The sequence below is a fragment of the Miscanthus floridulus genome, chromosome 1 (assembly GCF_019320115.1).
Source record: "Miscanthus floridulus cultivar M001 chromosome 1, ASM1932011v1, whole genome shotgun sequence".
Classification (NCBI taxonomy): domain Eukaryota; kingdom Viridiplantae; phylum Streptophyta; class Magnoliopsida; order Poales; family Poaceae; genus Miscanthus; species Miscanthus floridulus.
Genome location: NC_089580.1, coordinates 5322527 through 5349994, shown reverse-complemented (window position 1 = coordinate 5349994; position 27468 = coordinate 5322527). Strand labels below are relative to the sequence as shown.

The window sequence follows — 27468 nt, the reverse complement described above, 5'->3', positions numbered from 1 at the left end:
TTAGCACTTGGGAGCAAGGGTTCAAAACTTCATCGGTGCCCTGTATAGAAAAGACAGGGTTTCACATAATGCACCGGACGCTGGTCACGTGGTGATCGGATGCTATGGTCCTACGTCTGGTCAGTGGCGCGCAGTGAAAGCCGCCCTCGGTCTCTTGACCGGACGCAGGCTAAACACTGTTCAGCATCCGGTCGTGCTAATGTGATGGCGCACAGAGGAGACAGTGAGTGACCGGACGCTGGGCGAGTCCAGTCGCTGGTGACCGGACGCATCCGGTCACGAGTGGAACCTTAATAGAAACGACCGGACGCTGGGGTCCTACGTCCGGTCACTTTGAGCAGCGCGTCTGGTCACAACTTAAATGCTCTGATGACCGTTGAGATCGGGTGATCAACATTTGAAGCAGGGGACACGTGGCATACATCACGCGACTGGACGCTGGGGTCCTACGTTCGATCGATCTGACTAATGTGTCTGGTCACCCCGACTTTTCAGTGAACAGAGAGCCAACGACTCTATTCGTGGGGGCTCTCTATTTAAGCCCCATGGTCGGCTCAAGCTCACTCTCTTGGTCATTTGCATTGACATAGCAACCTTGTGAACTTAGCCAAAGCCCCCCCACTCATCTCCATCATTGATTCATCATCTTTATGAGATTAGGAGATAATCTAAGTGCATTGCTTGAGTGATTGCATCTAGAGGCACTTGGTGTTCGTGTTTCGCTGTGAGATTTGCTTGTTGCTCTTGGTGGTTACCACCACCTAGACGGTTTGGTGCAGCGGAGGAGGATTGGCACGAGTTGGTGATTGTTCGTGGCCATCTCCGGTGATTGTGAGGGGATTTATGCCTTTCCCGATGGAGCGCCGAAAGGTAACCCTAGTGGATTGCTCGTGTCATTGAGTTACCTCACTTGTGGGTAGGTTCTTGTGGTGTCCAATTATGTGGATAAGGTTCGTGAAATGCCTCTTAGCCGTCGAACTGCCAAGTGTTGGTCGACACAACGGGGACGTAGCGTGTTGGCAAGCACGTGAATCTCGGGAGAAAATTGGTTGTCTCTTGCCCTTTGGTATTCTCCCGGTGATTGAGTTATTATTCATCTTGTGATTGGTTCACTCCTCTACGCGGTGGTATAATCACCTTACTTACTCATTTACATACACATAAACTAGTTGTAGTAAGCTCTTTAGTGTAGCTAGAATTGAGAGCTTGCTTTGTAGCTTAAGTTCATCTAGTGGAGCTCTTTAGTGTAACAAGTGTGAGAGCTCTTAGTGAGTAGTGACTTAGTAAATTATGTGTCTAGTGATCATAGTAACTAGAATTGTTGGATAGATGGCTTGCAACCCTTTATAGAGCTAGAGCAAGTTTGATTTACGCTATTTGTCATACTAATCAAATTGCTCTTGTTGGTTCGTAGATTTTCAAATAGGCTATTCACCCCCCTCTCTAGCCATATTAGGACCTTTCACCTTCTTCACCGGAGCAACCCACCGTGGCCTTGTCCATCGGAGCGGCAAGCTCTACACCGGTGAACTTCGTACGCCGACGAGCCTCCATTCCCAAGCAGCAAGGAGATGTTGCGCTAAAAGCGCATGTTGCAAACATATGTTTTAGGTGTTTCAGAGGTATGTTGCAAGTGTTTTGCAACGGGTTTGCAAAAGTAGATTGAGATGTTGCACATGTTGCGATGGTTATGCATGTATGTTTCAAGTGTATGTTCAAAATATTTCATCTGTATCGGACATATGTTGCAAGTGTTTTTATCTAGATGTTGCAAAAGTATATCTAGATGTTGCATATACATGCATGTTGCAAGTGTATGTTTCAAGTGTTTTATATGTCTGTTGCAAGTGTTTCATCTGGATGTTGCATATGTTTTGTAATGGTTTTCATGTGTTTTCAGGTGTTTTTGCAAGTGTTTCAGACGTATGTTTCAAGTGTTTCATTTGTCTTCTTTTGTATGTTGCAACTGTTGCATCTAGATGTTTCAAAAGTTGATTGGGTGTTGCATAGGGGATGCGTGTGGGAAGTGGCTAGCGGTGTGGGTCCGCTGCTGGGGCGCTCGCTCGCAAGCCCGACGCGTGGGGTGCTCGCTCGCTCGCTGGGCGGGTACCGTTTGACGCTAGCGCCCCAGATCGGACATATGGGCGCTAGCAAGTCCGATAACTAATATCATTAGATAAGCCGCTGAATATATTTAATAAAGAGTAAATTACACGACTGGTCTTTAAAGTATTAGGCGGATTTCGTCTAGGTCCACAAACTATGAAATCGCACGTTTAGTTCCCTAATGTATTTAAGTGATCTCACCCAAGTCCAAAATAAACACGAGGAGGGTTAGAAGCTAACGTGGTCGTCCATGTGGACATGATTTAAGCATGGACATGGCGTATGGGGGCAGGAGAGCTGGCGGACGATGGCTGGCTTGGCCATCGCGTCGCGTGGCCATGTCATCGTCGAAGCGGTGGACGTCTTCCTCCGACATGGAGCTGCCAGGCCGGTTGTCGCCGCTCCCCGCCTCCACGCTCTCGCTAGTCCACCAGAGTGCTCGGCGCCGAGTCTCCTGATTGGAACCAGCCACAACAACATCCCCCATCACCGTCTCACTCGCTCGCACGCTCTGGCCACCCTCCTCCACCGACAACAATAGTGGCAAGAGCAAGGCCCCGCCTGCACCGCCGTCTCCCTTGTCCTCTGCACCACCACTGTAGTCATCCACATCCATGGCCACACTTGCAGACCACCTCGTCAGAGATGATGCGCCACGGGCTCTCTCCCGACAGCACAGCTGCACCGAGCTCTCGTGCTTCGTCGACACAGACGTGGAGGCCAGGAAGATCAGGAAGCCATCGAGGATGAAGGGTGGCGCCGGCCATGTGTTCGGTCGCTCCATGCGCTTCCTCCCGTCCACAAGGCTTACGGCCCGTGACGCTCATGTTAGGCCACGTCGCGCCGTCAGACCTCCGTAGGCTCGCCAACGCAGCGCCAGGTGTGCGAGCGCAGCGCCTAGGACCACGTCAGACACCACATTGCCTATGAGGTCCAGCACCCGCACCACGGGGAGCGCGGCCAGCATCGCGGTGCTCAACGGCCTAGAGAAGGAGTTGTTGCGCGCCGCGACGGGCCAGATCGACGGCGGCAGCGTCCTCGGCACGTCGAGCAACGAGCCCGATAGCGCGTTGCCGCTCACGCCGAGGTGGACCAGCGAGCGCATTACGCCCAGCCTCAGCAGGGCCCCCACGAGAGCGTTGTGCTGCAGCTCGAGCCGTGTCAGGGCGCCCAAGAGCGCCAGTTGCGACGGTACCCCAGCGGAGAAGCCGTTGCGGGAGAGGTAGAGCTCCTGTAGCGCGGAGGGGCGGTGAACAGGGACCCCGGGATGGCTGAAAGCTCTAGTCTGGTTTTGGTTAATTGATGAAACCCTAAGTGCTAACCTAGTTTATCAAAGTGATTATGAGATAGGTAGCACTATTTCAAGTGGTGAAGCAAATAAAGATCATGATATGATGATGGTGATTCTATGGTGATGATCAAGTGCTTGGACATGGAAAAGGAGAAAGGAAAACAAAAGGCTCAAGACAAAGGTATAAGTGGTAGGAGCCTTTTCGTTTTGGTGATCAAGACACTTAGCGAGTGTGATCGCATTTAGGTTCGATAGCCGTACTATTAAGAGGGGTGAAACTCGTATTGGAATGCGGTTATCAAAGTGCCACTAGATGTTCTAACTCATTGCATATGCATTTAGGATCTAGTGGAGTGCTAACACCCTTGAAAATGTTTGTGCGGACAGTCCGACGGTGCCACCGGCGCCCTATATAGAAAAGATAGATTTTCACAGAGTGCACCGGACGCTGGGTCCTGCGTCCGGTCAATGGAAGTAGTGATGACGCTAGCATCGGTCTTTCGATCGGACGTTGGGTCACTTCATGACCGGACGCTGGCTGAGTGTGTCCGGTCCCATTAACGTGGCTGCACAGAGGAGACGTTGAGTGACCGGACGCTGGGTGAGTCCGGTCGGGCGAATGGAACCTTACTGGAAATGACCGGACGCTGAGGTCCTACGTCCGGTCACTTCAAAGCAGCGCGTTCGGTCATAACTTAAATGTACTGATGACCGTTGGGATCAGACGATCAACGTTTGAAGCAGGGGCCATGTGGCACGCATCGCGTGACCGGACGCTAGGGTCTAGCGTCCGGTCGCCCCGTTTTTTAGTGGACTGAGGAGCCAACGACTCTATTTTGTGGGGGCTTCTATTTAAGCTCCATGGCCGGCTCAAGCTCACTCTCTTGGCCATTTGCATTGACATAGCAACCTTGTGAGCTTAGCCAAAGCCCTCCCACTCATCTCCACCATTGATTCATCATCTTTGTGAGATTGGGAGAGAATCTAAGTGCATTGCTTGAGTGATTGCATCTAGAGGCACTTGGTGTTCGTGTTTTTGCTGTGGGATTCGCTTGTTGCTCTTGGTGGTTGCCACCACCTAGACGGTTTGGAGCAGCGGAGGAGGATTGGCATAAGTTGGTGATTGTTCGTGGCCATCTCTGGTGATTGTGAGGGGATTTGTACCTTCCCCGGTGGAGCGACGAAAGGTAACTCTAGTGGATTGCTCGTGTTATTGAGTTACCTCACTTGTGGGTAGGTTCTTGCGGTGTCCAATTGTGTGGACGAGGTTTGTGTAACACCTCTTAGGCGTCGAACCACCAAGTGTTGGTCGACATAACGGGGATGTAGCGTGTTGTCAAGCATGTGAACCTCGAGAAAAATTGGTTGTCTCTTGCCCTTTGGTATTCTCCCGGTGATTGATAAAGTATTCATCTTGTGATTGGTTCACTCCTCTACGCGATGGTAATCACCTCACTTACTCATTTATATTCCCACAAACTAGCTATAGCAAGCTCTTTAGTGTAGCTAAAATTGAGAGCTTGCTTTGTAGATTAAGTTCATATAGTGGAGATCTTTAGTGTAGAAATTATGAGAGCTCTCAGTGAGTAGTGCCTAGTGAATTGTGTGCCTAGTAATCATAACAACTATAATTATTGGATAAGTGGCTTGCAACCCTTGTAGAGCTAGAGCAAGTTTGTATTTCGCTATTTGTTATACTAATCAAATTGCTCTAGTTGATTTGTAGATTTTAAATAGGCTATTCACCCCCTCTAGCCATATTAGGACCTTACAATGGCGCCGGAGAAGGCGTTGCCAGAGAGGTCGAGGATGCGGAGGCTCAGCGGCAGCGGGACCCCCGTGGGGAGCTCGCCGTGGAACCGGTTGTCGGCGAGGGACAACGACGCGAGGAAGGGGAGCGAGGACAGAAGGGCCGCGGGGAGCGCACCAGAGTAACCTGCGGGGTCGAGCGCGACGCCGGTGACGCGGAGGTAGGAGTTGGTTGTGTCGACGGCGGCGCGGGCCAGCGTGGCCTGAGCCAGCGGGAGGCGCAGCAGCTTGTCCATGGCGGCGTCATTCGTCATTGCTGGCGACGAGAGCACTCGTGCAGCATTGCTATGGCAGAGCGAGAGCGAGGCGCGACCGCGGATGCTTCTACTGCCTAGGGTGACCCCGAATAGAGAGAGAGAGAGGCAGGGCAGAGCGAGATCAAGGGAGGGCGACCACGCGCGAGCATGTGTCCGGCGACCATGGCGGCTGTCGCTCTGAGATTTGGCCCGAGGGGCCTCTACCTTGGATGAGCAGCGGCGCAATCTGATGGAGAGGATGGAGTGACACAGCTGGAGTGGAGGGGAACCAGACAATGGCAAGACGACGGCGTCCGTGCGCCAGCGTCCTCCTCCGGCTCCGTGCGCCAGCAGCTGCACGGCACGTCAAATCATGTCCACATGACGACCACGTCAGCTTCTAACACTCCTCGCGTCTAACTTGAACTTAGATGAGATTACTTAAATACATTAGAGAGCCAAACGTGCGATTTCGTAGTTTGAGGGCCCAGATAAAACCCTCCAATACTTTGAGGACCGATCGTGTAATTTACTTGTTAATAAACTTATTTGAGCAAATATTGCTAATATTTTTTCTATAAATATAATCAAACTTAAGAAATTTTGATCAGTACAAATCTCATAGCATAACTCCTTTTAGGACTGTACAACATTAGTCCTACAGCTCATTTACCTGCAAGCAGCGGTAAAAAAAACAGAGAGGGAAACAAAAACAATAAAAAGAACAGAGAAATAAAGTCCCGCGTGCCGGGTCAACCACGAGGCCTGCGGCGTGACGCCGAATCCCCAGCCAGGCAGCCAGAGCCGAAAAAAGAGCATAGCGCCCGCGTCACTCTCTGACAGCCCCCAAAAGTCCCGCGCTCCGAATTTTAAAAAAGGAAAAAACTCCCCAATCTTTCCCTCGCTCCCAACACGGGCGGCGTGTCGCTGCCAAAACTCGAACGGATTTCCAAATCGAGGCCGCGGCGATCGAAACCGGGAACCCAAGCCACCCGAGGCTGCGCGGAGGGCTTCCCTCCAACTGGAGCTCTCCGAAATCCTCCGAATCCAAAAATAATGGCGGCCTCCTCTCCCACCCATTCCCACCGCCCCGCCCGCTACTTAACCGCTCGCCCACCACTCCTCCACCAGTCCACCCTGCTCCGCCCTCCGTGCTCCGGCGCCTAGCAGCCTGCTCCTGCCCCCCGCCGCCACCGCCGCCGTGCAGGGACAGCCGGAGCAGGAGCAGCGCCGCCCGCCTTTACCTTCGCCCATGGCCGACAAGGAGAACTCCGCCGCCGCCGTCGCCGCCGCACCGCCGCGCCTCACCCGCGCCGCAGCCAAGCGCGCCGCCGCCGTCACATTCGTGGCCGTCGCCGCCAAGCGCAAGCGCCTCGCGCTCACCCAGCTGCCCACGCACCCCAACGCCGTGCACGACGACGAGGACGGCTACGATAAGCCCGCCAGGAAGCAGCAGCACCTCCTCCTCCCCGCCGCCGAGCCCAAGCCTAAGGCAGCGCCCGCGACTGCCGCCGCCAACGCCTCTGATGACGAGGAGGGGGAGGATCCGCAGCTCTGCAAGCCCTACGCGTCCGACATCTACTCCTACCTCCGCTCCATGGAGTCGCAGGCCAAGCGCCGCCCCGCCACGGACTACATCGCGGCGGTGCAGTTCGACGTCTCGCCCAACATGCGCGCCATCCTCGTCGACTGGCTCGTCGAGGTCGCCGAGGAGTACAAGCTCGTCTCCGACACGCTCTACCTCACCGTCTCCTACATCGACCGCTTCCTCTCCGCCAACGCACTGAACAGGCAGAGGCTGCAGCTCCTCGGCGTCTCCGCCATGCTCGTCGCATCGTAAGCAACCGATCCGTTAAAATCTCATTCTTCCACAGTTCAAGAACCGAGCTCCATTTCTCATGTGCTGGGTCCGATTCGAATCGATGCAGCAAGTATGAGGAGATCAACCCGCCCAACGTGGAGGATTTCTGCTACATCACCGATAACACCTACACCAAGCAGGAGGTGTGTGTGCTCGTCTTCTCTGTATGATTTGAAAGCGATTTGTCTCCGGATCTTGCCACTGATTTATCGCAAAATGTTAATTGATCTGTGCTTCGGGATCTGTAGGTAGTTAAGATGGAGAGTGATATACTGAATGTCCTCAAGTTTGAGGTGGGCAATCCTACTCCCAAGACGTTTCTGAGGTAGATCACAAACCAAATCAATCTGAAGTGCTATCCCAATCCTTGTTTGCCAGAATGAATCTGTTTCTAAATTTTGTGTGCCCTTTACTTTCTGTTTCCTAGGATGTTCATCAGATCTGTCCAAGAAGACAACAATAAGGTACTTTCACCTGTGAGATTTGTTGCATTTCAACAATAAAGTCTGTTTCCGTTCGAATACCCGCTGCTTGTGTACGTCGTTGTCTGATCCATTATGTTGTGATTCATATTGCAGTATACTAGCCTCCAGCTGGAGTTCCTGGGTGGCTACCTTTGTGAGCTGAGCTTGCTGGACTACAGTTTGCTTCGCTTCTTGCCATCACTTGTTGCAGCCTCGGTGGTGTTTGTTGCAAGGCTCACCCTTGATCCACACACCCATCCCTGGGTATGATATTGATCTGCTCGATCCAAATCATTCATGTCTCATTGGTTACCAAACACCACCAACTCATTTTGTTATGTACGGTTGCAGAGCAGGAAGATGCAGACGCTAACCGGCTACAAGCCATCTGAGTTGAAGGACTGTGTTGCTGTCATCCACCATTTGCAGCTCAACCGGAAATTTTCATCCATGATGGCGATCCGGGAAAAATACAAGCAACACAGGGTAAGCATGGGCCTTGACAGCCGCACATGGTTTTACTGTCAGATCGTTTGCAAAATTCTAGTGTCCTAACTGTGGAATAAATCTCTTGAACAGTTCAAGGGTGTATCAGCTTTGCTACCTCCTGTTGAGATCCCAGCATCATACTTAGAAGAAACTGAAGGAGTAGGTGTTCCTGGATAATCTAGTGGAGTAAAGCCAAGCACACAGCTTTCCTCAAGCAAGATGTGCAATGGCTACTGTTTGGCTGATATATAAGTCGGCTGATAATTCGGCTGAAGTTGTTTTGTTGTGAGAGAAAAACACTGTAGATTTTAGTTGATAGGCTGGTTGATAAGTTCAAGCGAACAGCTGCGATCTAAGCTCGGGTAGGAGCATTCAGAGTTGATTTGTTTGAAGTTCAAGCGCAATATAAGGCTAGGCGTGTCACATTTTGTACTTGTGTATCATAATTATACATTACAACCAGGTGCCTTTATTTGTTGGGGGCACAATTGCAACATTTTCATTTATTGGCTCTTGCTCCATTTTCTCCTCTTATTCATATAGTTCTAGTACAGAACAAAGTATCTAGTGGTCAGTTATATCAGAGGGTAGCTTATGGATGTATTAGACCTTGCCATCTTGGTAAACACATGCAGAAAGCCAGAAAGTGATATGCTCTTGACACAAGAAATGTGTCCTGGTAGACCTGGAACAGCTGTGAATGATCACAATGTGCACCTTTACTGTTAATTGGCCACACATGTGAATGATCAAAATTTCTAACACAATGCACCTTCACTATTGTTACTAGGAAAAATGGTCACATCTGAATGTTGGAATTCTGAATGTCTTGACATGCTTGTTGCCATTCATGATTAGCACATACAGTTCTTTAGGTTAGTATTACTTTGCTATATAGTATGCTTATTTCGGATGCAGTAACCAGTAAGTGATCAGTAATTAACAAAATCTAAAAGTTGAGTGTTTATCCTCTTTAGCCTGATTGCAGCAGCTTTCTTAACTATGTGGCTTTATCAAGTGGCTACTTAACATATTCACCCTGTTCGTTTGGGCTGGTTTGGCTTATAAGCCATGGCTGAAAGTACTGTTGGTTGGTTTGGTGTGAGAGAAAAATACTGTTTGTTGGCTGATAAGTCATGGCTTATAAGCAAAATACGACCAAGCGAACAGGCTGATTGTTGACTTCAATTAAAACACATTACATGGTTAGATGTTTGGGTAATGAAGTTTGATAAAATTGTCAATTTCTTAATTTCAATGATTCCACTTTTGTTTTTTTTCCGTGAATGTGCTGTGGATGCAGCCCCTGCGTGGATGCTTCCATTTTCATGTTAGGTAATTCTACTTCTGTGGTTCCATTTGTGTATTGGGCTATTGGCACTATCCATCAAACAAAAGTACAACATATCTGCTCAACTGCATAGTGAAATCAACAGTTTGGTTATTTGTATAGTGTAATCAACAGTCTTCACACTGATCTCTGAATTCTTACCAATATGCTTTGTTACCAAGGGAAGCTGTTGAAAATGTTGCTTGATCACCCAGAGTGATCTCTCTCTCTCTCTCTCTCTCTGTAAATAATACAAACTTCTAAGCATAATCGATTTCACACTGGATGTAGTAGTTTCAACATTAATGATATTAATACACCCTTTCCATTTTTTATGCCACCTACAGCTTACTACGTGATCTGCATGCGTCCACTTAGTCTTACTAAGCTTTTGGAAATTGGAATTCTTATCAAGTCCATTCATGCTTAATGTAGCTTACTTCAATACAAGCTTAATTCATCAAGTAATTGCTTAGTTAGGCTACCTCAATATAGACTCTTGTGCTAGCTCAATTATCTCCCATAGAACCTCAAGTCTTGAACCTCCCATCCCATGTCACACTACGTTGCTTGAAAAGTTCATATGATTGTGATATACAGTGATTTTAAAAATAATAATTCCAGAATATATCAGGACACTCCCTCTAATCGTAAATAAGTGAAGCTTTGGGCCACAAATACATCACAGTTCTGCAATTTGTGTTTACATTAGAGAAGCAAAAGATAGAACACTAGCTATCGTGTACCCCTACATCTGCTCCGGGCAACCGATCTCCCCTACAGGTTTGCTTCTCGCCAACATTCAACACTACTTGCCCCCCTGCCAAATTCAGATTTCAAAGGCAATATTTTCTGAAGCAAACTTTATTCCTGCCATCATGTACTTGATACCCATCCATGAATCCATCCACCTGCAAAGTTTCTTTTCTAATTTGGTTTTCCCTTTTCATATATTTTTTCTTTCGCTCAACACTGTGGCTTTGATCTTGAGAGAAAAGTACAATATGCAGAATTTCTGTAGCACCATGTCCCTCCAGTCGTCAGTTTTCCCTGTATCCCATTTCTGTAGCACAATGTGCTCTGGACATTTCAGTTATCCACAAGATTCTATCCAAAAAGTTCACCAAATTTACCAAAGCCATGAGTTAACTTCTAGTATCAACATTTATTCGTGCTTTGGATTTGCCTTCATAGTTCAAATATGAAAAATATACTCCTATGGAATCTGCCGAAGCGGAGCGGCTCTGCCCCCGCGTCGCTCCCACGCGGGCGACACGGGCGGCCCTCCCCCGTCACCTAGCCGCCGCCGCCTCCTGCTGCGCCGCCGCCGGAGCTGGCCGCCGGCAAGGCCTCTCGGCCGGCCGGGATAGAGGCGGCGTGGCCTTTCCCTCCCTCGGCGGCGCGTGCAACAGCAGGGTCGGCGGTCCTTTCCCCCGCGCGAGCTGCGTGGGGTTCGGCGGGGAAGGTCGCGGTGGCTGTGACCGCTGTCGATACGGGACCCACAGGATACCCCATAAAGGAGAGAGAAGATCTAGTCTAACTAGGATTCTTCCCTTGTAATCCTAGTAGTAGTACTATTCAGTAATCCTACTAGTAACTCTCATTATAAACCGACTAGGACTCTGGCCTCCTGACTATATAAAGGAGGGCAGGGCTCCTGGACGAGGAGGACGACAATTGTACAACACAACATATCATAATTAATCCAACGCAAAGGCTAACGCCGACTGGACGTAGGGTTATTACTCGATCTACGATCGAGGGCCTGAACCAGGATAAATCGACCGTCTCTTGCGTTAACCGTCGAGTTCTGCATACGCCGAAGCCCGAACATACTGTCCCGGGGATCCCCGGGGCAGGCTATCGGTGGTAAAACATCGACAGCTGGCGCGCCAGGTAGGGGATTCGGCGACTTTGCATCCGAGAGCTCGATGGACCTGATAACATGATCTTCCCGACGGGATCAACTTTCATCTTCGGCTCATGGATCTGCGAGGCAGACAACTATGGCAAGCTTCAAAGCCGTCTCCTCGAAGATCCGGATCATCATGAAGAAATTCCTATTTCGACAACTACGACGGATCAGCTCACCAGAAGATTCGCGCAGCTCATAATATCCGATTCAAATAAGATTTCACGGCTACGCGCATCCGACTCGAATTCAAGCTCCGTATCCAAGGTGAAGTCTAACTCGAGTGCTTTCGAGAAACTGAGTTCTTTTTTGGCAGGATTCCAGAGCACAACCCAAAACAACTCGGATTACCCTCAGAGTTCTTTCAAAAAGTCGAGTTCTTTTCCATTTGGGCTCGACAACACGGCAAAATCCTATCAGGGACAGTTCGAAAGGTCTTTCAATCCAATGCTTGGGATACCACTGACAGAAGCCCAGGAGGGTCTCGTGCTAACAATAACATCGCAAGACTGTATCATCCACTGGCCAGGTTCCATTCCTGAAGATAGCGGAACCCAACTAGTCGGCACAACAACAACAACTATTCTACCTTACCAAGAAGGAGACTCGATCTGCGACATCGAGGCGTCTACTGAAGTCATCAGCAACTCTGACAGTATGAAAACTAACACCAATAACAGAACGGCTCACGCACGGGAAGTGCTCATGGTTCGACGTCCTCGGTCACTATTAAACCCCCCCAGAAGCACCCGATGTCAGGTCATCAGATGAATCAGAATCCAACATATCACCCTTTGCCCAGGGCTACGATGGAGAAACCGAGAGTCAGAGATAGGCTAGAAAAAGGAAATCACAAAACTGATGGCAGCCGGATTCATTAGAGAAATCCTTCATACAGACTGGCTAGCAAACCCGGTCCTTGTGCAGAAGAAGAACACAGACGAGTGGCGTATGTGCGTCGACTACACAGATCTCAACAAACATTGCCCAAAAGATCTGTTCGGGCTACCACGCATTGACCAGATAGTCGACTCAACAGCAGGGTCTGCACTGTTATCCTTTCTCGATTGCTATTCAGGGTATCACCAGATCGCATTAAAAGAACAAGACCAGAGCAAGACATCTTTTATTACTCCGTTCGGTGCTTACTGTTACAAGACCATGTCGTTTGGACTAAAGAACACCGGCGCCACATACCAAAGAGCTATCCAAACTTGCCTTGGGGATCAAATCGGTGAAAATGTGGAGGCATACGTGGATGATGTAGTGGTGAAAACGAAGAACCCAGACACTATGATTGAAGATTTAGAGCAAACATTCAAAAACTTGAAGAGATGGAGATGGAAGTTGAACCCAAATAAATGTGTATTCGGAGTTCCTTCAGGACAACTACTCGGATTTTTGGTCAGTCAGCGCGGGATTGAAGCCAGCACCAAGCAAATTCGAGCTATAACAGAAATGGGCCCACCTAGAAGTATCAAAGATGTGCAGAAACTAACAGGATGCATGGCGGCCCTCAACCATTTCATATCAAGACTTGGCGAAAAGGGGTTACCTTTCTTTAAACTACTAAAGAAGACAGACAAGTTTGAGTGGACAAAGGAGGCCGACGAAGCCTTCAAGAAACTTAAGGCATACCTCACATCCTCACCAATTCTCACACCCCCAAGGAAAGACGAAGACATGATGTTATACATTGCGGCGACTACTGCTGTGGTCAGCACGACAGTAGTCATAGAAAGAGAAGAAGAAGAACGCGTGTATAAAGTACAACGACCCGTATACTACATCAGCAAAGTATTATCTGAATCAAAAATACGGTACCCGTATGTACAAAAACTACTCTACGCCCTATTGATCACTTCACGCAAGCTTCGCCACTATTTTGAAAGCCACCAGATCACAGTAGTGACAGACTTCCCGCTCGGAGACATCTTACACAATAGAGATGAAACGGGACGCATATCAAAGTGGGCAGTCGAACTCAGAGCTCTTAACATCAATTTCACCCCGCGGAAGGCAATCAAATCTCAAGCCCTTGCCGATTTTGTGGCCGAGTGGACAGAGATTCAACAGCCTTTATCAGATACAATCCTTGACCACTGGAAGATGTACTTTGATGGGTCACTCAAACTAGGCGAAGCCGGTGCAGGCGTCCTCCTCATTTCTCCAGAAGGAAAACAACTCAAGTACGTCCTTCAGATATTATGGCAAGCTACAAATAACGAAGCAGAATATGAAGCCCTCATCCACGGGCTACGAGTGGCAATTACCCTCGGAATAAAAAGATTACTCGTATACGGCGATTCAGCAGTAGTCATCAACCAAGTCAACAAAGATTGGGATTGCACCAAAGAAAACATGGGTGCTTACTGTGCTGAAATACGGAAACTTGAAAAACATTTCCAAGGATTAGAAATTTTACACGTCCTGCGTGATTCCAACATTACAGCAGATGTCCTTGCCAAGCTCGGATCAGACAGAGCGAAGGTTCCACCCGGCGTATTCATAGAAGAGCTATCAGTTCCCTCTATCAAACAACCCGGTGAAACAACCCATGAAATTCAGGCTAAAAGCGTTCAGATCTTGGTAATCAACACTTCATGGAGCTAAGTTTTCATCGACTATATCAAAGAAAATAAATTGCCAGCAGATAAAGCAGAAGCCACCCAAGTTGTTCGCAGAAGCAAAAACTACGTTCTAGTAGGAGATAGACTTTACAGAAGAGCAGCATTATCAGGAGTACTCCTAAAATGTGTCTCATTTGAAGAAGGCAAAGAGATCCTAGACGAAATACACTCAGGTTGTTGTGGAAATCATGCCGCCTCAAGGACACTGGTTGGCAAAGCATTTCGCACCGGATTCTACTGGTCAACCGCTTTTAAAGACACAGAAGAACTTGTCAGAAAATGCAAAGGTTGCCAAATGTTTGCAAGACAAGCCCATGTACCAGCTCACAATCTTATCTGCATCCCACCCGCTTGGCCTTTTTCCTGCTGGGGGCTGGATCAAGTAGGACCCCTGAAGAAAGCAAAAGGCGGCTTCGAGTACATCTTTGTAGCAATCGACAAGTTCACCAAGTGGATTGAGTACAAACCACTCGTGAAGTACAGCGCAACCAAAGCAGTCGAGTTCATCCAAGACATTACACACCGCTTCGGCATGCCCAATCGAATCATCATAGATCTAGGCTTCCCCTTCACAGCTACAGAATTCAAAAGCTAGGCACAAGACTGTGGTTTCAGTATAGACTATGCGTCTGTTGCACATCCAGAAGCCAACGGACAAGTAGAAAGGGCTAATGGACTCATACTAGCCGGATTAAAACCAAGGTTATACGAAGAACTAGTGGACTATGGGTCCAAATGGATTGAAGAATTACCGAAAGTAGTATGGGGCCTACGAACTCAAATAAGCAGAGCAACAGGCTACTCACCCTTCTTCCTAGTTTACGGGTCAGAGGCCGTACTGCCTGCCGACTTGATCTGGACATCACCAAAGATAGAACAATACGATGAAGGAGAAGCAGAACACACAAGAAGATTAGAACTCGACAGCTCAGAAGAAGTCAAAATAAACGCTACCCTCCAATCAGCCAGATACCTACAAGGTTTAAGACGACACTACAACAAGAGTACCCATCCTCGATCATTACAAGTCAGAGACTTAGTGCTAAGAAGGATACAAAAGACTGACGGACGACATAAGCTGCTCAGTCCATGGGAAGGTCCGTTCATTGTCACAAAAGTCACCGGACCAGGCACATACAAGTTAATAACCGAAGATGGAAGAGAAGTCAGCAATACATGGCACATCAGCCAGCTAAGAAGATTCTACGCATAAAAGCAACTCAAGAAAAACAGATATGCAAGCCACAAGGAACCAACGTTCACAATCGACAAAGGACAAATATTCTTCGACAACATATGTATTAGTTTATATTCATGATCAATAAAGATAATATTCATCCACAGCATGTCTTGTCATGACTTTCAACGAGTTGTTTTCACGAAACAAAAAGCAAAATGGCTGAAAACATGCCTGAGCATCCCGACCGAGAGCAAAATAGCTGAAAACACGCTTAAGCCCGCCGATGAGGGTAGCTAAAAGCTAACACCCGAAACAAAAAGCAAAATGGCTGAAAACATGCCTGAGCATCACGGCCGAGAGCAAAATAGCTGAAAAGACGCTTGAGCCCGCCGATGAGGGTAGCTAAAAGCTAACACCCGAAACAAAAAGCAAAATGGCTGAAAACATGCCTGAGCATCCCGGCCGAGAGAAAAATAGCTGAAAACACGCTTGAGCCCGCCGATGAGGGTAGCTAAAAGCTAACACCCGAAACAAAAAGCAAAATGGCTGAAAACATGCCTGAGCATCCCGGCCGAGAGCAAAATAGCTGAAAACACGCTTGAGCCCACCGATGAGGGTAGCTAAAAGCTAACACCCGAAACAAAAAGCAAAATGGTGGAAAACATGCGTGAGCATCCCAGCCGAGAGCAAAATAGCTGAAAAGACGCTTGAGCACACCGATGAGGGTAGCTAAAAGCTAACACCTAAAACTAGTCGACCGAAATTGAACTTCAAAAGACCCTCCAGCTCTTCGTTCTGAAAAGCAAGAGGCTCGGGGGCTACATCCAGATAGGAATACTTTTTCTTCAAAAAAAGGTACACACCACCCGAAGATCTCACGAAGCGCTACACGGTTTCGCTCAAGAAAGCACTCGGACGACGCTTGTTCCTACTCGACAAGACCTGAAGGAACAAGACGAGGCTTCCAGAGCTCAACCATGAAGTGCTCGGGGGCTTATCGATGCGGGACCCACGGGTTACCCCTCAAGGAAGGGAGAAGATCTAGTCTAACTAGGATTATTTTCATGTAATCTTAGTAGTAGTATTATTCTGTAATCCTACTAGGAACTCTTATTATAAACTGACTTGGACTCTGGCCTCCTGACTATATAAAGGAGGGCAGAGTTCCTAGAGAAGGGAGTTAGAGACAACACTTGACAATCAATCCAACGCAAAAAGGCTAACACCGACTGGACGTAGAGGGTAGCTAAAAGCTAACACCTAAAACTAGTCGACCGAAATTGAACTTCAAAAGACCCTCTAGCTCTTCGTTCTGAAAAGCAAGAGGCTCGGGGGCTACATCCAGATAGGAATACTTTTTCCTCAGAAAAACACAAGCGCCACTCAAAAAAGCATTCGGATGCCGAAGTTCGTCAAGGCAACATTCTATGCCGAGTCGTTTTTACATAGCGCGGACGAAAGGTTGTCAACACAAAGATTTACATCTAACAAGTCATAGCATGGACAAAGCACTCGACGGATCACAAAAGAGGAAGAAAAGAAAAGTACTCGACAAATCAAGGGGTTTCATCAGGATAACGCACAGAGTTGTTTGCGGAGCAGAGACGAAAATAGGACAAAGTACTCAGCAAGTCAAGTAACTTCGACCACACCCAGGCAAAGAATACATCAATGAAAATAAATAGTCTTCATTTAAAGAGGAGTGTAATATTACAAGGGGCTGGTCAATCGGTTCAGGCATTGTCATCAGGAAGGGAAATGTCAATATTTAGACTGTCTACAACCCTACTGGCTAAACCTTCGACCTCAGGCTCCATCCTCTCAACGGCATTAAGGTATTCTTGGCTATCAGCTTCCTCTGCTATCTTGGACAGAGGCGCCTCTGGAGCAAGGACCCGGACCTGGGCCAGCACATTCTTGGTACATACTTGAGCACACTTCTTCGTGAACTCTTGGAAACGAGTCGGAATCCGGGGAATGAACTGCGCCCAAGATTGCCCGTCATCCGCTGGAGTCCAGAGAACATCAGCTACTGAACGAAAAGATTTCCACAAAACGTTCCAATTTTTAGTAGCCGTCGCCAGCTTCCCGGACAAGCCTTCAATAGTTTTTTGGGCCTGCACAAGATCTCTGTCAGCTCCACGCCTAATCAGCTTAGCAAGGGCGAGTTCTTCCTCAGCATGAGTAATTACCTCCTCAGCCTTATTATGACTAGAGCGGACAAGAGCCTTCATTTCATCGATACTCTCCGAGAGCTTCTGCTTCTCAACTCGGAGAACTAGACAAGACACCAAAGAACAAGTCAGCGAAAAAAGAAGTCAAAATACAAGAAGAAACAGGCAGAACCCGCGGTGCCTTTGCATTCATTCTTCGTAGACTCCACCGCGGCATCTCTCTGCTTCTCCGTCTCCACTACCCGGGCACGAAGGGTCTTCTCCTCCTTTTGGTGCATTTGACGCTCTGTCTCCAACTCAGCCCGGAGGAGGTCGAGATCGGCTTTCAAAGCGTCCACCTTAGAAGACAACTTTCTCTCATTTTCAGATGAGAAAAAGAAGCCAGAATGATCACGAGAGAAAGACTGAGCAAAAAGAGGCAAAGAGAAACAAGGCGTAAGGACAGAAGAAAAACAAGCATGCAAAAGAGGAGTGGCAGTAAAACCTACCTGGAGCTTTTCACCAAAAGAAGTCGCGAGGGTCGACAAGCTCCCCCAGGCTGCGGTCAACTCCGATAACCGATGGGTGGCATCGAACTGTTGCACCACGTCACTAGAAAAAGAGGGACCGTCGGAAGCAAGAGAAGGGGAAGGAGAGGCCGGCTGGGGCGAAGAAGGAACGACCAAAGCAACCTCCAGGGAAGCCGGAGCCAAACCCTCAGAAGGACCCGGTGCGACGGCCACAGTCACCTCCGGAGCGGCCAAGTCCGCAACTTTGCCAGGTAGCTCCGAAGCCCCCGCAGCAACTTCATCAACAGAATGTTGTGAGTCCTAAGGCTCGGAACTCGTTGGCACGGCGGGAGGCAGAGAAGAAGTCGATGAAGAAACGAGAGAAGACGAAACACTGAAAAGTGATAAAAGGAAGCACCGATAAGAACCAGAAGAAGGAAGATAGAAGCCAAAAAGATAAAAGCCAGAATCTACTCACCCAACCACTTTCTTCTTCGCGAAGCCAAAAGAAGGCCTCGCAGGGGGAACCACGACGACGAAAATGTCCCCGCCACCCGGCGACGAGAGCGGGATAGCCGACAACAGAGCCGCGGAAGAAGCCAGGAAGAACTCCGCACTGGAGGAGCGGTAGAGCTCAATACCGAGGCTACCAAAGAACTCGACATCGGAGCTTCAGAAGAAGTCGGCGCGGGAGCCTCGGAAGAACTCACACCCGACCTCCGATTACTTCAAAAAGTTCAAGACTAAAAGTCAAGACAAAGAAGAGAAATTCAATGCAACAGGAATATGAAAAACAACTCACCGCCGCATGATGAGGGGTACTTCATCATCCTCTTCTCCCTCAGCCAAGGAAACCAGAGCACCTGCTGAAAAAAGGATAAAAAGTACTCGGTTCAAGAGAGAAACAGGAAAACAAAGGAACAAAGAGTATTAAATGTGCTCACCTAAGAGCATGCTAGCAACAACTGGAGTACCTGAGGGAGTACTTGGTTTGCGAGGCTTCTTGGAGACAGGCAGGCCAGATGAAGACCCATCCATTCGCCCCCTCTTCGGGACACTGCGAGGACTGCGAGGGACTAGACGAGGAACATATTCTTCATATACATCAACAAATCCGGAAGAAACCCCAGGAAGGGCGGTAGAGGTTTGGGACTTACTAGTTGCAGAAGTTCCAGCAAGTTTATCCCCAGTCTCCGCCACGGCGGGGAGAACATCAAGAGGGATCGGGTCGACAAAGTTCCGCCCAAGCTCCTGCGAAAAAGGATAAAACACCGAGACAAAGAAAAGCTAAGCAAAAATGGATGCAGCAAGAGTACATAAAGTACTCAAACAAAAAGATAGACAACTCACAACTGGGGGCGGGTTGTTGGCTGAGAACTCGGAGACAGCAGGAGGAATGACGCTCACTCCTTTCAGCATCTTCTGGAGACGCTCGAGTACCTCCTCACCGGTCAGCTCAAGAGCTGGGACCATGCGTGAAGGATCCTCGGCCCCAGAATACTCGAAGCCAAAGTGCTCCCGCTCTTTCAAAGGCTGAACCCGACGACGAAGAAAGCTCGAAACAATACCAAAGCCAGTCAAACCCTGCTGTTTCAGCATACTAATCCTATCAAGGAGTGGCTGGATCACTTGAATCTCAGCAGGTGACTCAAGTTTCTTGTCCCATCAGTCATTCACCATAGGACCAGATCCAGAGTGAACGACAAGGGAAGGGATCAAATTGGCAGCATAAAACCACTCGGCACGCCAATCTTTTACAGAATCGACCAGGTCATAGTCAAAAAACTTAATCTTGAGACCCTGGCGAAACTGAATCCCGCAACCGCCAAGAACGCTGGTTTCTTCACGGCGGGGTTGAGGTTTCAGACGAAAGAAAAAGCGAAAAAGAGATAGAGAAGGAGGGATTCCAAGGAAAGCTTCACAAAGATGAACGAAAACAGAAAGATGGAGAGCGGCATTAGGGGTTAGATGGTTCAGACTAACCCCGAAATAACCAAGAAACTGATGAAGGAAGGCAGAAGCAGGAAGGCAAAGTCCGGTGCGGACAAAGGAAACGAAGAGGACAATCTCACCAGGACCCGGAGCTAGAACCCGGTGCTCGCCCGGAACTCTCCATTCAGCGATGACTTTGCTTTGGATCAAGCCGTCGCTAACGAGCTCGCGCAGCTGGTCTTCGCTTGTTGTTGGAGCCGGCCAAACCTTCTGAGCAGCCCTCATGGCCACGAACTCCTGGTTTTCGATCAAAGAAAGGGATGACTCCTCGTCCATGAAGGTCGCCTGGGACTTGCTTGCGGTTTTCTTCTTTCCCATGAACTGGCAGAAGCAAAAAAGGCACTAGGGAAGATGAAGCTAGGATGATGGTGCTCGGGTGACAGCGACGATGACGGCGGTGGATTTCTGAAAGCTAGGGTTTAAAGGCAAGAGCTGGGCAGCAAGGGAAAGGAAGATAAAAGGTCTTTAAATAGATTTTTCAGTAATAAAAACGGCCCACAAGCCCCGTTAAAACACAGTGTGAGAACGCAACGGTCCATTTACCGACGCAGCTAAAACGACGGAGGGCACAAATCCACACAACGGTACAAACCAACGGGCAGATTTCAGACTTATCCGTCCAACACCACGGCAGGGCTATCAGATCGTTACAAGAACAACTCGTCGAACCAAGAAGAAAGAAAGGGCTACCTCACAAGGAACAAAGGAACCCGGTTATTTAAGAAAGAACTCGGTAATCTTATGAACGAACAGGGATCACAGCAGAAAAGTAAAAGACAACTCAGAAGACAAGATTCGTTCCATTACAAGTGGCTTCAAAAACAGAAGATTACAAATCTTACAAGACCCAACGAACTCGGTACCACAAAAAGCAAAATAGCAAAGAGGAACACAGACACGGCTAGGCTCTAGAATGACTACGTGTCCCAAATTGCTACTCGGAAGGACAAACCGCCGTCAGCTGCACTGTTTTCTTCAAAGGACGGACGCAGTGCATCCAAGGCGGAAATCGGCAGCACGGCAGGGCAACATGGAGCAGAGAAGGCCAGTGGGCATCTGTTTACCCAAGACTGATGTGATGCTGGATATGGTGTTGATCTGCACCGGACAGTCTCAAGATAGGCGACGAGGATCAACCCAGAACTACCAGATGAGGGAACGAAGCCCACATCACAAGACTTCCTCCAACTACCGCCACGTACATCCTGGCACAATGCTATCGTGGGATTAGCCTACCTATAATCCCTATCACAAGACTTCCTCCAACTACGACAAGACGCAAAGGAACTACAAAATATGCCCGGGGGCTGCTCTACTTCACAAACTACCATGTTCATGACCACGAAGGTTTAAACAGAATGTCCAATGGATGAAAACAAGCACTCCGGGATAGTATTTATAGATCAAAGGAGCGGCGCACATGGACTAGGAGTACCAACAAAATAAGCCTAACAAAGGACATAGTGAAAAAAAAACAGGACTCAATAATAGATGACTCAGGCGAGAGGGAACATTACTCGAAGACAGGCATATTCGGAAGAATATACCAGCACAGTTCAACCCGTGAACAAAAGACATTTACACTCAACCACCACCATACAACTACCTCTGACAACAGCAGACTATCAAAGAATACGTCAAGACCTCGCATCCGAGTTCTTCCGGAACAAAACAACAAGGATATACGCTCGGAGGCTGCATGCTGCGAAACTACTCGGATGATGGTTTAATCCAAGACTAAAGGGCTGCCTCGAAAAGATGCCGCAAAACTACTCAAATGATGACATAACCCAACTCTCAGGAACTACTTCAGAACATAAATTTTCAAACAACATAAAGATTCAAGACCCTCCAACTTTTTGTTCCAAATAGCAAGAGGCTCGGGGGCTACACTCAGTGAGTGCACTTTTTCTTCGAAAAAGCGCACGTCACCAAAAGACTTCCTCAACGCAGACCACTTCAAGACATTACGACAAAAAGAACCCGGAACAAGCCATATTCGAGTTCTTTTTGATAAAACTTCAACGAACAAACAGAGCAACTTCAAGACAAGATCCTCCAGCTACTTGTTCCAAATAGCAAGAGGCTCAGGGGCTACAACCAGATGGACATACTTTTTCTTCAAAAAAGCACTCACCACTCGAAGGTCCCAAGAAGCGCTACAAGGTTTCACTCCAGAAAGCACTCGGATGACGTTTGTTACTACTCATCAAGACCTGAAAGAGCAAAACGAGACTTTCAGAGCTCAACCATGAAGTGCTCGGGGGCTTGTCGATACGGGACCCACAGGATACCCCACAAAGGAGAGAGAAGATCTAGTCTAACTAGGATTCTTCCCTTGTAATCCTAGTAGTAGTACTATTCAGTAATCCTACTAGTAACTCTCATTATAAACCGACTAGGACTCTGGCCTCCTGACTATATAAAGGAGGGCAGGGCTCCTGGACGAGGAGGACGACAATTGTACAACACAACATATCACAATTAATCCAACGCAAAGGCTAACGCCGACTGGACGTAGGGTTATTACTCGATCTACGATCGAGGGCCTGAACCAGGATAAATCGACTGTCTCTTGCATTAACCGTCGAGTTCTGCATACGCCGAAGCCCGAACATACTGTCCCGGGGATCCCCGGGGCAGGCTATCGGTGGTAAAACATCGACAACCGCGTCGGCCGGTGTCCATGCCGGCGCAAGGGGATGGCGGCGGGGCTCCTTCTCCCTCACCTCCGTTCCTCCCCTCCTCCAGTCTTGAAGATGGCGGCGCAGGTGGGTGCGGCCGGTCCGATGGCCGGACGGCCGGATCCGGTGGCTAGACGACAGGATCCATGGCCGGGCGGCGTGGTGGCCGGCGGCGGCAGGTCCCTTTCCTCTCCTCCGCCCGCCCCCTCACTTCACGGCCGTGCCTGGGCCGGCTGTGGCTCGGGCGACGGCTGTCCGACAGTGGCCGAGGTTCGTGCAGGCGCTGGGGGGCGGCGCTCTCTCCTCTGCCCACCCCTCCCCTCACGACCTTGGCTGCTGCGGCAGCTGGCCTGCACTGCTACGGCGGTGGCCGTGCCTGGCTAAGGTGGCTGTGGCAGGGGCAGCTTCTGCGCAGCCTGGGCGACGGGCCGGCTCAGGTACCTGCGGTTGTGGTTGGAGGCGTCGGCGTTGGCAAGGGGCGCTGAGTTCAGGGCCTGGCGTCCGGATCCGGCGGCCCTAGGTCACGGGGCGGCACCCGAGTTAGTGAGGGCACACGCCATGTGGCTGCTCACGACGATGGTCAATGGCGGCCTCGGCGTGCGGCAGTGTGACGCAAGCGGCGGAGTCAGGTTCGGCTCTACATGGCCCGGTTGGAGGGGGGCAGCGGTGGACGCAGCTGAGCGGCTGCTGCGTGCAGCCGTTGCGTCGATGCCCCTTCGAAGGGGCTTGGGGCGGCGGGACAGTGGCAGTGGCGGTGAAGGCTGGCAAGGGGTCCGGCTTCGCGCCCTGATGTTCGTGCTAGAGGGTTCTTGGGCGAAAGCCTTGGTGACGGCGACGCCGTTAGGCGCCGCTCCCGTGTTGAGGGCGTCATGTTTCCCATGTCTTCCAAGGGTGAAAACCCGGTCCACGTTGGACGTTCGACGGTGGCGCCATCGGCTTCATTCCCTTCCTAAAGGCGTCGCATTTGGATTTTCGTCGCCGCTTCGAAGCAATGCGAGAGTTTGCGGTTGGAAGTCGGAGCTGCTCTTCGGTGTTTGAGCTTGGCAACGATGACCGATGGCGGCCTCAGCTTCGGACTCGTCAGGGGTGGCTAGTGGGTGGCCTGCCATAGGAAGTCGGAGCTGCTGGCAGCTTGGCTTCCACGCTTGGCAACAATGATCTATGTCAGTGTGTCGTGTTTGTGCTCAGTCGCGTTGCATGGGGTGGTTAACCCTTGGAGTGCCTTTTTTGTATTAGTCTGGCTAACCTTTTTGTACATGATATTCTTTCGTCTTAATTGAGCGGCAGAGTTCCTGCCTTTGTTAAAAAAAAAACTCATAAAGAGAAACAGAGCACAAGTTCTCTTCGTGTACAGAAACAGAAGGCAACATTCTCGGAATAGATAATTGGCAATTTCTCACGTTGAAAATCACGCATCAGGTTCTTTGTCACGAATAAAAAAATTTCTGAACATTGCATATTCTTTTGCAATGTGCGGATGTGCTAAATTCTTTTGGTATAGTAGCTAAAAATAATGAACTAGGTTGCTTTTCTTCTGATCTTTCTCTATCTTATCTTTGTGCTGAGTGGAATAGCACATTGGCACCTGGAACCGCAACTTGCTGAATAGGAGCAGGAGGGAATGAATAGCTGACGACTGCATTTTCCATGTCAGGTTTGCGTCCGGACAAATTCAGCTGTCAAAGGAACAATTTCTGAAGCAAACTTTATTCCTGCCAACAAGTTGTTGATACCGGTCCATCCGCCTGCAAAGTTTCTTTTCTAGGCCATGTTTAGATTGTAAAAAATTTCAACCCGATGAATAGTAGCACTTTTGTCTTATTTGGTAAATATTATCTAATCGTGAACCAACTAAGCTCAAAAGATTCATCTCGTGATTTCGAACTAAACTGTGCAATTAGTTATTTTTTTTACCTATATTTAATGCTCCATGCAAGCGGCTAAAAATTGATGTGATGGAGAGAGAGTGAAAAAACTTGGAATTTAGAGGTGATCTAAACAAGGCCCTAATTTGTTTTTCCCTTTTCATATTTCTTTCTTTGTTTCTTTCGCTGAACACAACTGTGGCTTTGATCTTTAGAGAAAAGTACAATATGCACACTACAGTTTTATAAATCCTTCAAATTTGTTTGCTTCCTAGGATAGTATATTAATGTAGTGCTATCTTGCCTTTTCGCCGAAAGCTCTGTTGACAAAAGGGCATAATAAAATGCATATACATATTAGGAGTATCAGTAGGCAGTTAGAAATGCACTGTTCTCCTGTGATCCGATCTCATGACAAAATTTGGCACACACATGAACATCCTACATCTTTAGGAGTGAGTCATAATAAAAACAGTCTGAGCATGCACTCAAAACGGATTTCGCATCTATTTGAAAGAATTCAGAAAACGATTACTGCCTGCTCATCTGCGATGAAATCTGAAGATGTAGTCGAACTGATGGTTTCCATAATTTCCTTCCAAAATCATTCGTTATTCAGAAGGCGGCACAAACTCGAGGAATTAAACAGTTCATAAATAACTATATACCGGTGAAAATCGAAACTGATTAAAAATCAAAGTACAGCTCGCTAGCTCCTCTCTCTACACGTATGTAAGTTGTAACTACGATTCAGTTTCAGTTTCACAGCCTGAGATCCAAGTCTATCTTCTTACTCTGCTCCGACGCCTGCTGCTCTGAGCTCGGCGGCTCAGGCTGCGCTCTCATCCGGAAGCTCCCGGGCCACGTCGAGCTGACCGGCTCCTCGTAGAGCAGCGCCGGCGACCACGGTTTGGCAGCCGTGGAAGCATTGCTACTGTCGCCGTCGTGGAACCTGGGCGCCGTGCTCGAGGCCGCGGCACCGGCACCGGCGGCAGCCGCCCGCGCCGCGGCGAGGTCCTGGCTGGCGCTGGCGGCCTTGTGGATGACCGTGCTGGCCGGGCTGACCCGCAGCGCGGCGCTCACCAGGGCAGCGTGCGCCTCGAGCGGCAGGCCCGCCATGAGCATCCGCTGCTGCGCGTGGAGGTGGTGGTGGTGGTACGCCGACGTGTAGCGCTTGGCCGCGCTGCGCTCCCGCTTGTGCGCGTTCTGGTGCCCGCCCAGCGCCTGCGAGCTGAAGAACTTGCGCATGCAGAAGTTGCACGAGAACACCTTGTGCGGCACGGGCGCGGCAGGAGGAGGAGAAGGAGACGCGGGCTTGGCCGTCGGCTCGCCGTCTGAGACGGCGGACGAGGACTCCCCCGCGTCCGTCGCCGGGAGCTGCTCGTCGAGAGAGGCGTTCACGGCCAGCGTGAGGTCGAGCCACGCCATGGCGCCGCTGCCGCCGGCCACCACGGACGGCTGCGGCCGCTCCGCGCTCTGCTCGTTCACCGACGACGCCTCGTCCGTTTGATCCATGCCCAATAAATCTTGCATGCGAACTGAAGCTAGCTAGCTGCTGTCTGCTGCTGTTTCTTGGCTCTGGATCGCCGCTTGCAGTTGCAGTTGCAGGTGATGATCGGCCACCAGGGCAGCTACTACCACGCCTGCTTTCAGGTTTGCAGTTTGCTTTATAGAGAGCGAGAGGAGCCGAGGCCGGCCGGGGACACGTTTAACGTTGGGATTGGACAGAGCGAGAGAGAATGGTTTTGGGTAATGGAGGGTAGGCTTGTGGAGGGTGTCTGCGCCTGCGCGGAATCAGGAGGTAGAGAGAGAAAGAGAAGCTTCTCTCTCCCCCTATGCACTCCACTACTGTAGTTATCAGTGGATAATCTTAGGCGAATCCCGCTTACTTTACCCGCTCATCTCTTCTTCCTCCCTCTCCTTAGACCACCACCAATAGTGACTAACACTTTTAGTGGCTCTAGGATAATAAAATGATTCACGTAAACTCAGAAATATTAAGACTACTATTCACACAATGTAAACTATCACTACTTGTGTTTTGTAAAGAAACTTTTTTCTCTCATCATATCTCAACTTTATTTCTTCTCATCATTCTTTTTTAGCATTGATCACCTTCTCTCTCCCTAAATATATGTAGCTTCTGTTACTTTTTTATCTGATCCTAAGTGACACCTAGCGCTACTATGAAAAAAAAAGCGTTGGGAAGCCCTAGCTTTCCCATCTCTGGATCTGTCCCATGTCACTGGAGCAGCAACGCCTCCTCACGTCACCATCCCCATCTCATGGTTCTCATCCATGCTCATCTGCAGGTTCTGTAGCAACTGTAGCTTACTACAACTTAACCGTCCACGAAAACGGCAATGGACACGCGTCGTTTTACCAGTGGCGCAGGGTGCGGTGAAAGTGATCTACTTCACGTAATCTGACAAAGAAAAAAACATGCATGCGTGAATGAACACAAGACAACTACGATTTCTTCTGGAATTTAGCTGTCCAAACTCCAGACTTACAGTTGAAGGAACGGTCGGGTTCATGTCACAGTCAGAAAGCCATGCACGATGTAATCCTGTCCCTGCAGATTGGCGCAGCAATCACGGCATATACACGTGTTCGGCTGGGGCTGGCCAGCCCCCTCACATAGACACTGTTCCAACGAACCGGCCAACAGTACTTCTCTCTCACGTAAACAAATCAGCAACGATACGAATCAGCCAACCGAACGTGCTGCGATGGGCACCCTACTGAAGTTACATGCTTTACACATCTCGCAAACCTTTAGTTTGTCTGGAGATTAGCATTTACGCCCAAACACGACAGACTGAGACGCACCCACCCACCGCCTGACGTTAACTGCACCCTGTTCTCTCTGATAAGCTCCAGTTTAGCACCCATGATTTCCTTTTTGTAGTGTTTATTCACTGGTTAGTAGTCCCTAGTCCGTACTATTTAGGGCC

General features: G+C 49.2%; 3 protein-coding genes across 3 annotated transcripts; 1 reads left to right on the top strand and 2 right to left on the bottom strand.

The window, feature by feature from the left end:
* Positions 1-2929: 2929 nt before the first annotated feature.
* On the bottom strand, positions 2930-5460 carry LOC136451433 (leucine-rich repeat receptor-like protein FASCIATED EAR2). Its single transcript, XM_066452140.1, has 2 exons — positions 5165-5460; positions 2930-3428 (listed from the first exon to the last, which is right to left on the bottom strand). Exons 1-2 carry the CDS (start codon positions 5458-5460, stop codon positions 2930-2932), a joined length of 795 nt encoding a protein of 264 aa, XP_066308237.1.
* An 878-nt stretch (positions 5461-6338) lies between these two features.
* Positions 6339-8756, top strand: LOC136471564 (cyclin-A3-1-like). Its single transcript, XM_066469314.1, has 7 exons — positions 6339-7278; positions 7371-7446; positions 7552-7628; positions 7731-7767; positions 7882-8031; positions 8119-8253; positions 8347-8756. The coding sequence occupies exons 1-7, from the start codon at positions 6695-6697 to the stop codon at positions 8431-8433; spliced, it is 1146 nt and encodes a 381-aa protein (XP_066325411.1). The 5' UTR covers positions 6339-6694; the 3' UTR covers positions 8434-8756.
* Positions 8757-25148: 16392 nt separating this feature from the next.
* On the bottom strand, positions 25149-26281 carry LOC136471554 (zinc finger protein 7-like). Its single transcript, XM_066469304.1, has one exon. It carries the CDS (start codon positions 26042-26044, stop codon positions 25274-25276), a length of 771 nt encoding a protein of 256 aa, XP_066325401.1. The 5' UTR covers positions 26045-26281; the 3' UTR covers positions 25149-25273.
* Positions 26282-27468: the final 1187 nt, after the last annotated feature.

Coding starts and splice junctions, on each gene's coding strand:
- LOC136451433 (XM_066452140.1), bottom strand. CDS start 5,460: ATGACGAATGACGCCGCCATGGACAAGCTGCTGCGCCTCCCGCTGGCT. Junction 3,429..5,164: donor TTCTCCGGCGCCATTGTAAG/GTCCTAATATGG, acceptor TTGATAAACTAG/GTTAGCACTTAGGGTTTCAT.
- LOC136471554 (XM_066469304.1), bottom strand. CDS start 26,044: ATGCAAGATTTATTGGGCATGGATCAAACGGACGAGGCGTCGTCGGTG.
- LOC136471564 (XM_066469314.1), top strand. CDS start 6,695: ATGGCCGACAAGGAGAACTCCGCCGCCGCCGTCGCCGCCGCACCGCCG. Junction 8,032..8,118: donor ATCCACACACCCATCCCTGG/GTATGATATTGA, acceptor GTACGGTTGCAG/AGCAGGAAGATGCAGACGCT. Junction 8,254..8,346: donor AAAAATACAAGCAACACAGG/GTAAGCATGGGC, acceptor TCTCTTGAACAG/TTCAAGGGTGTATCAGCTTT.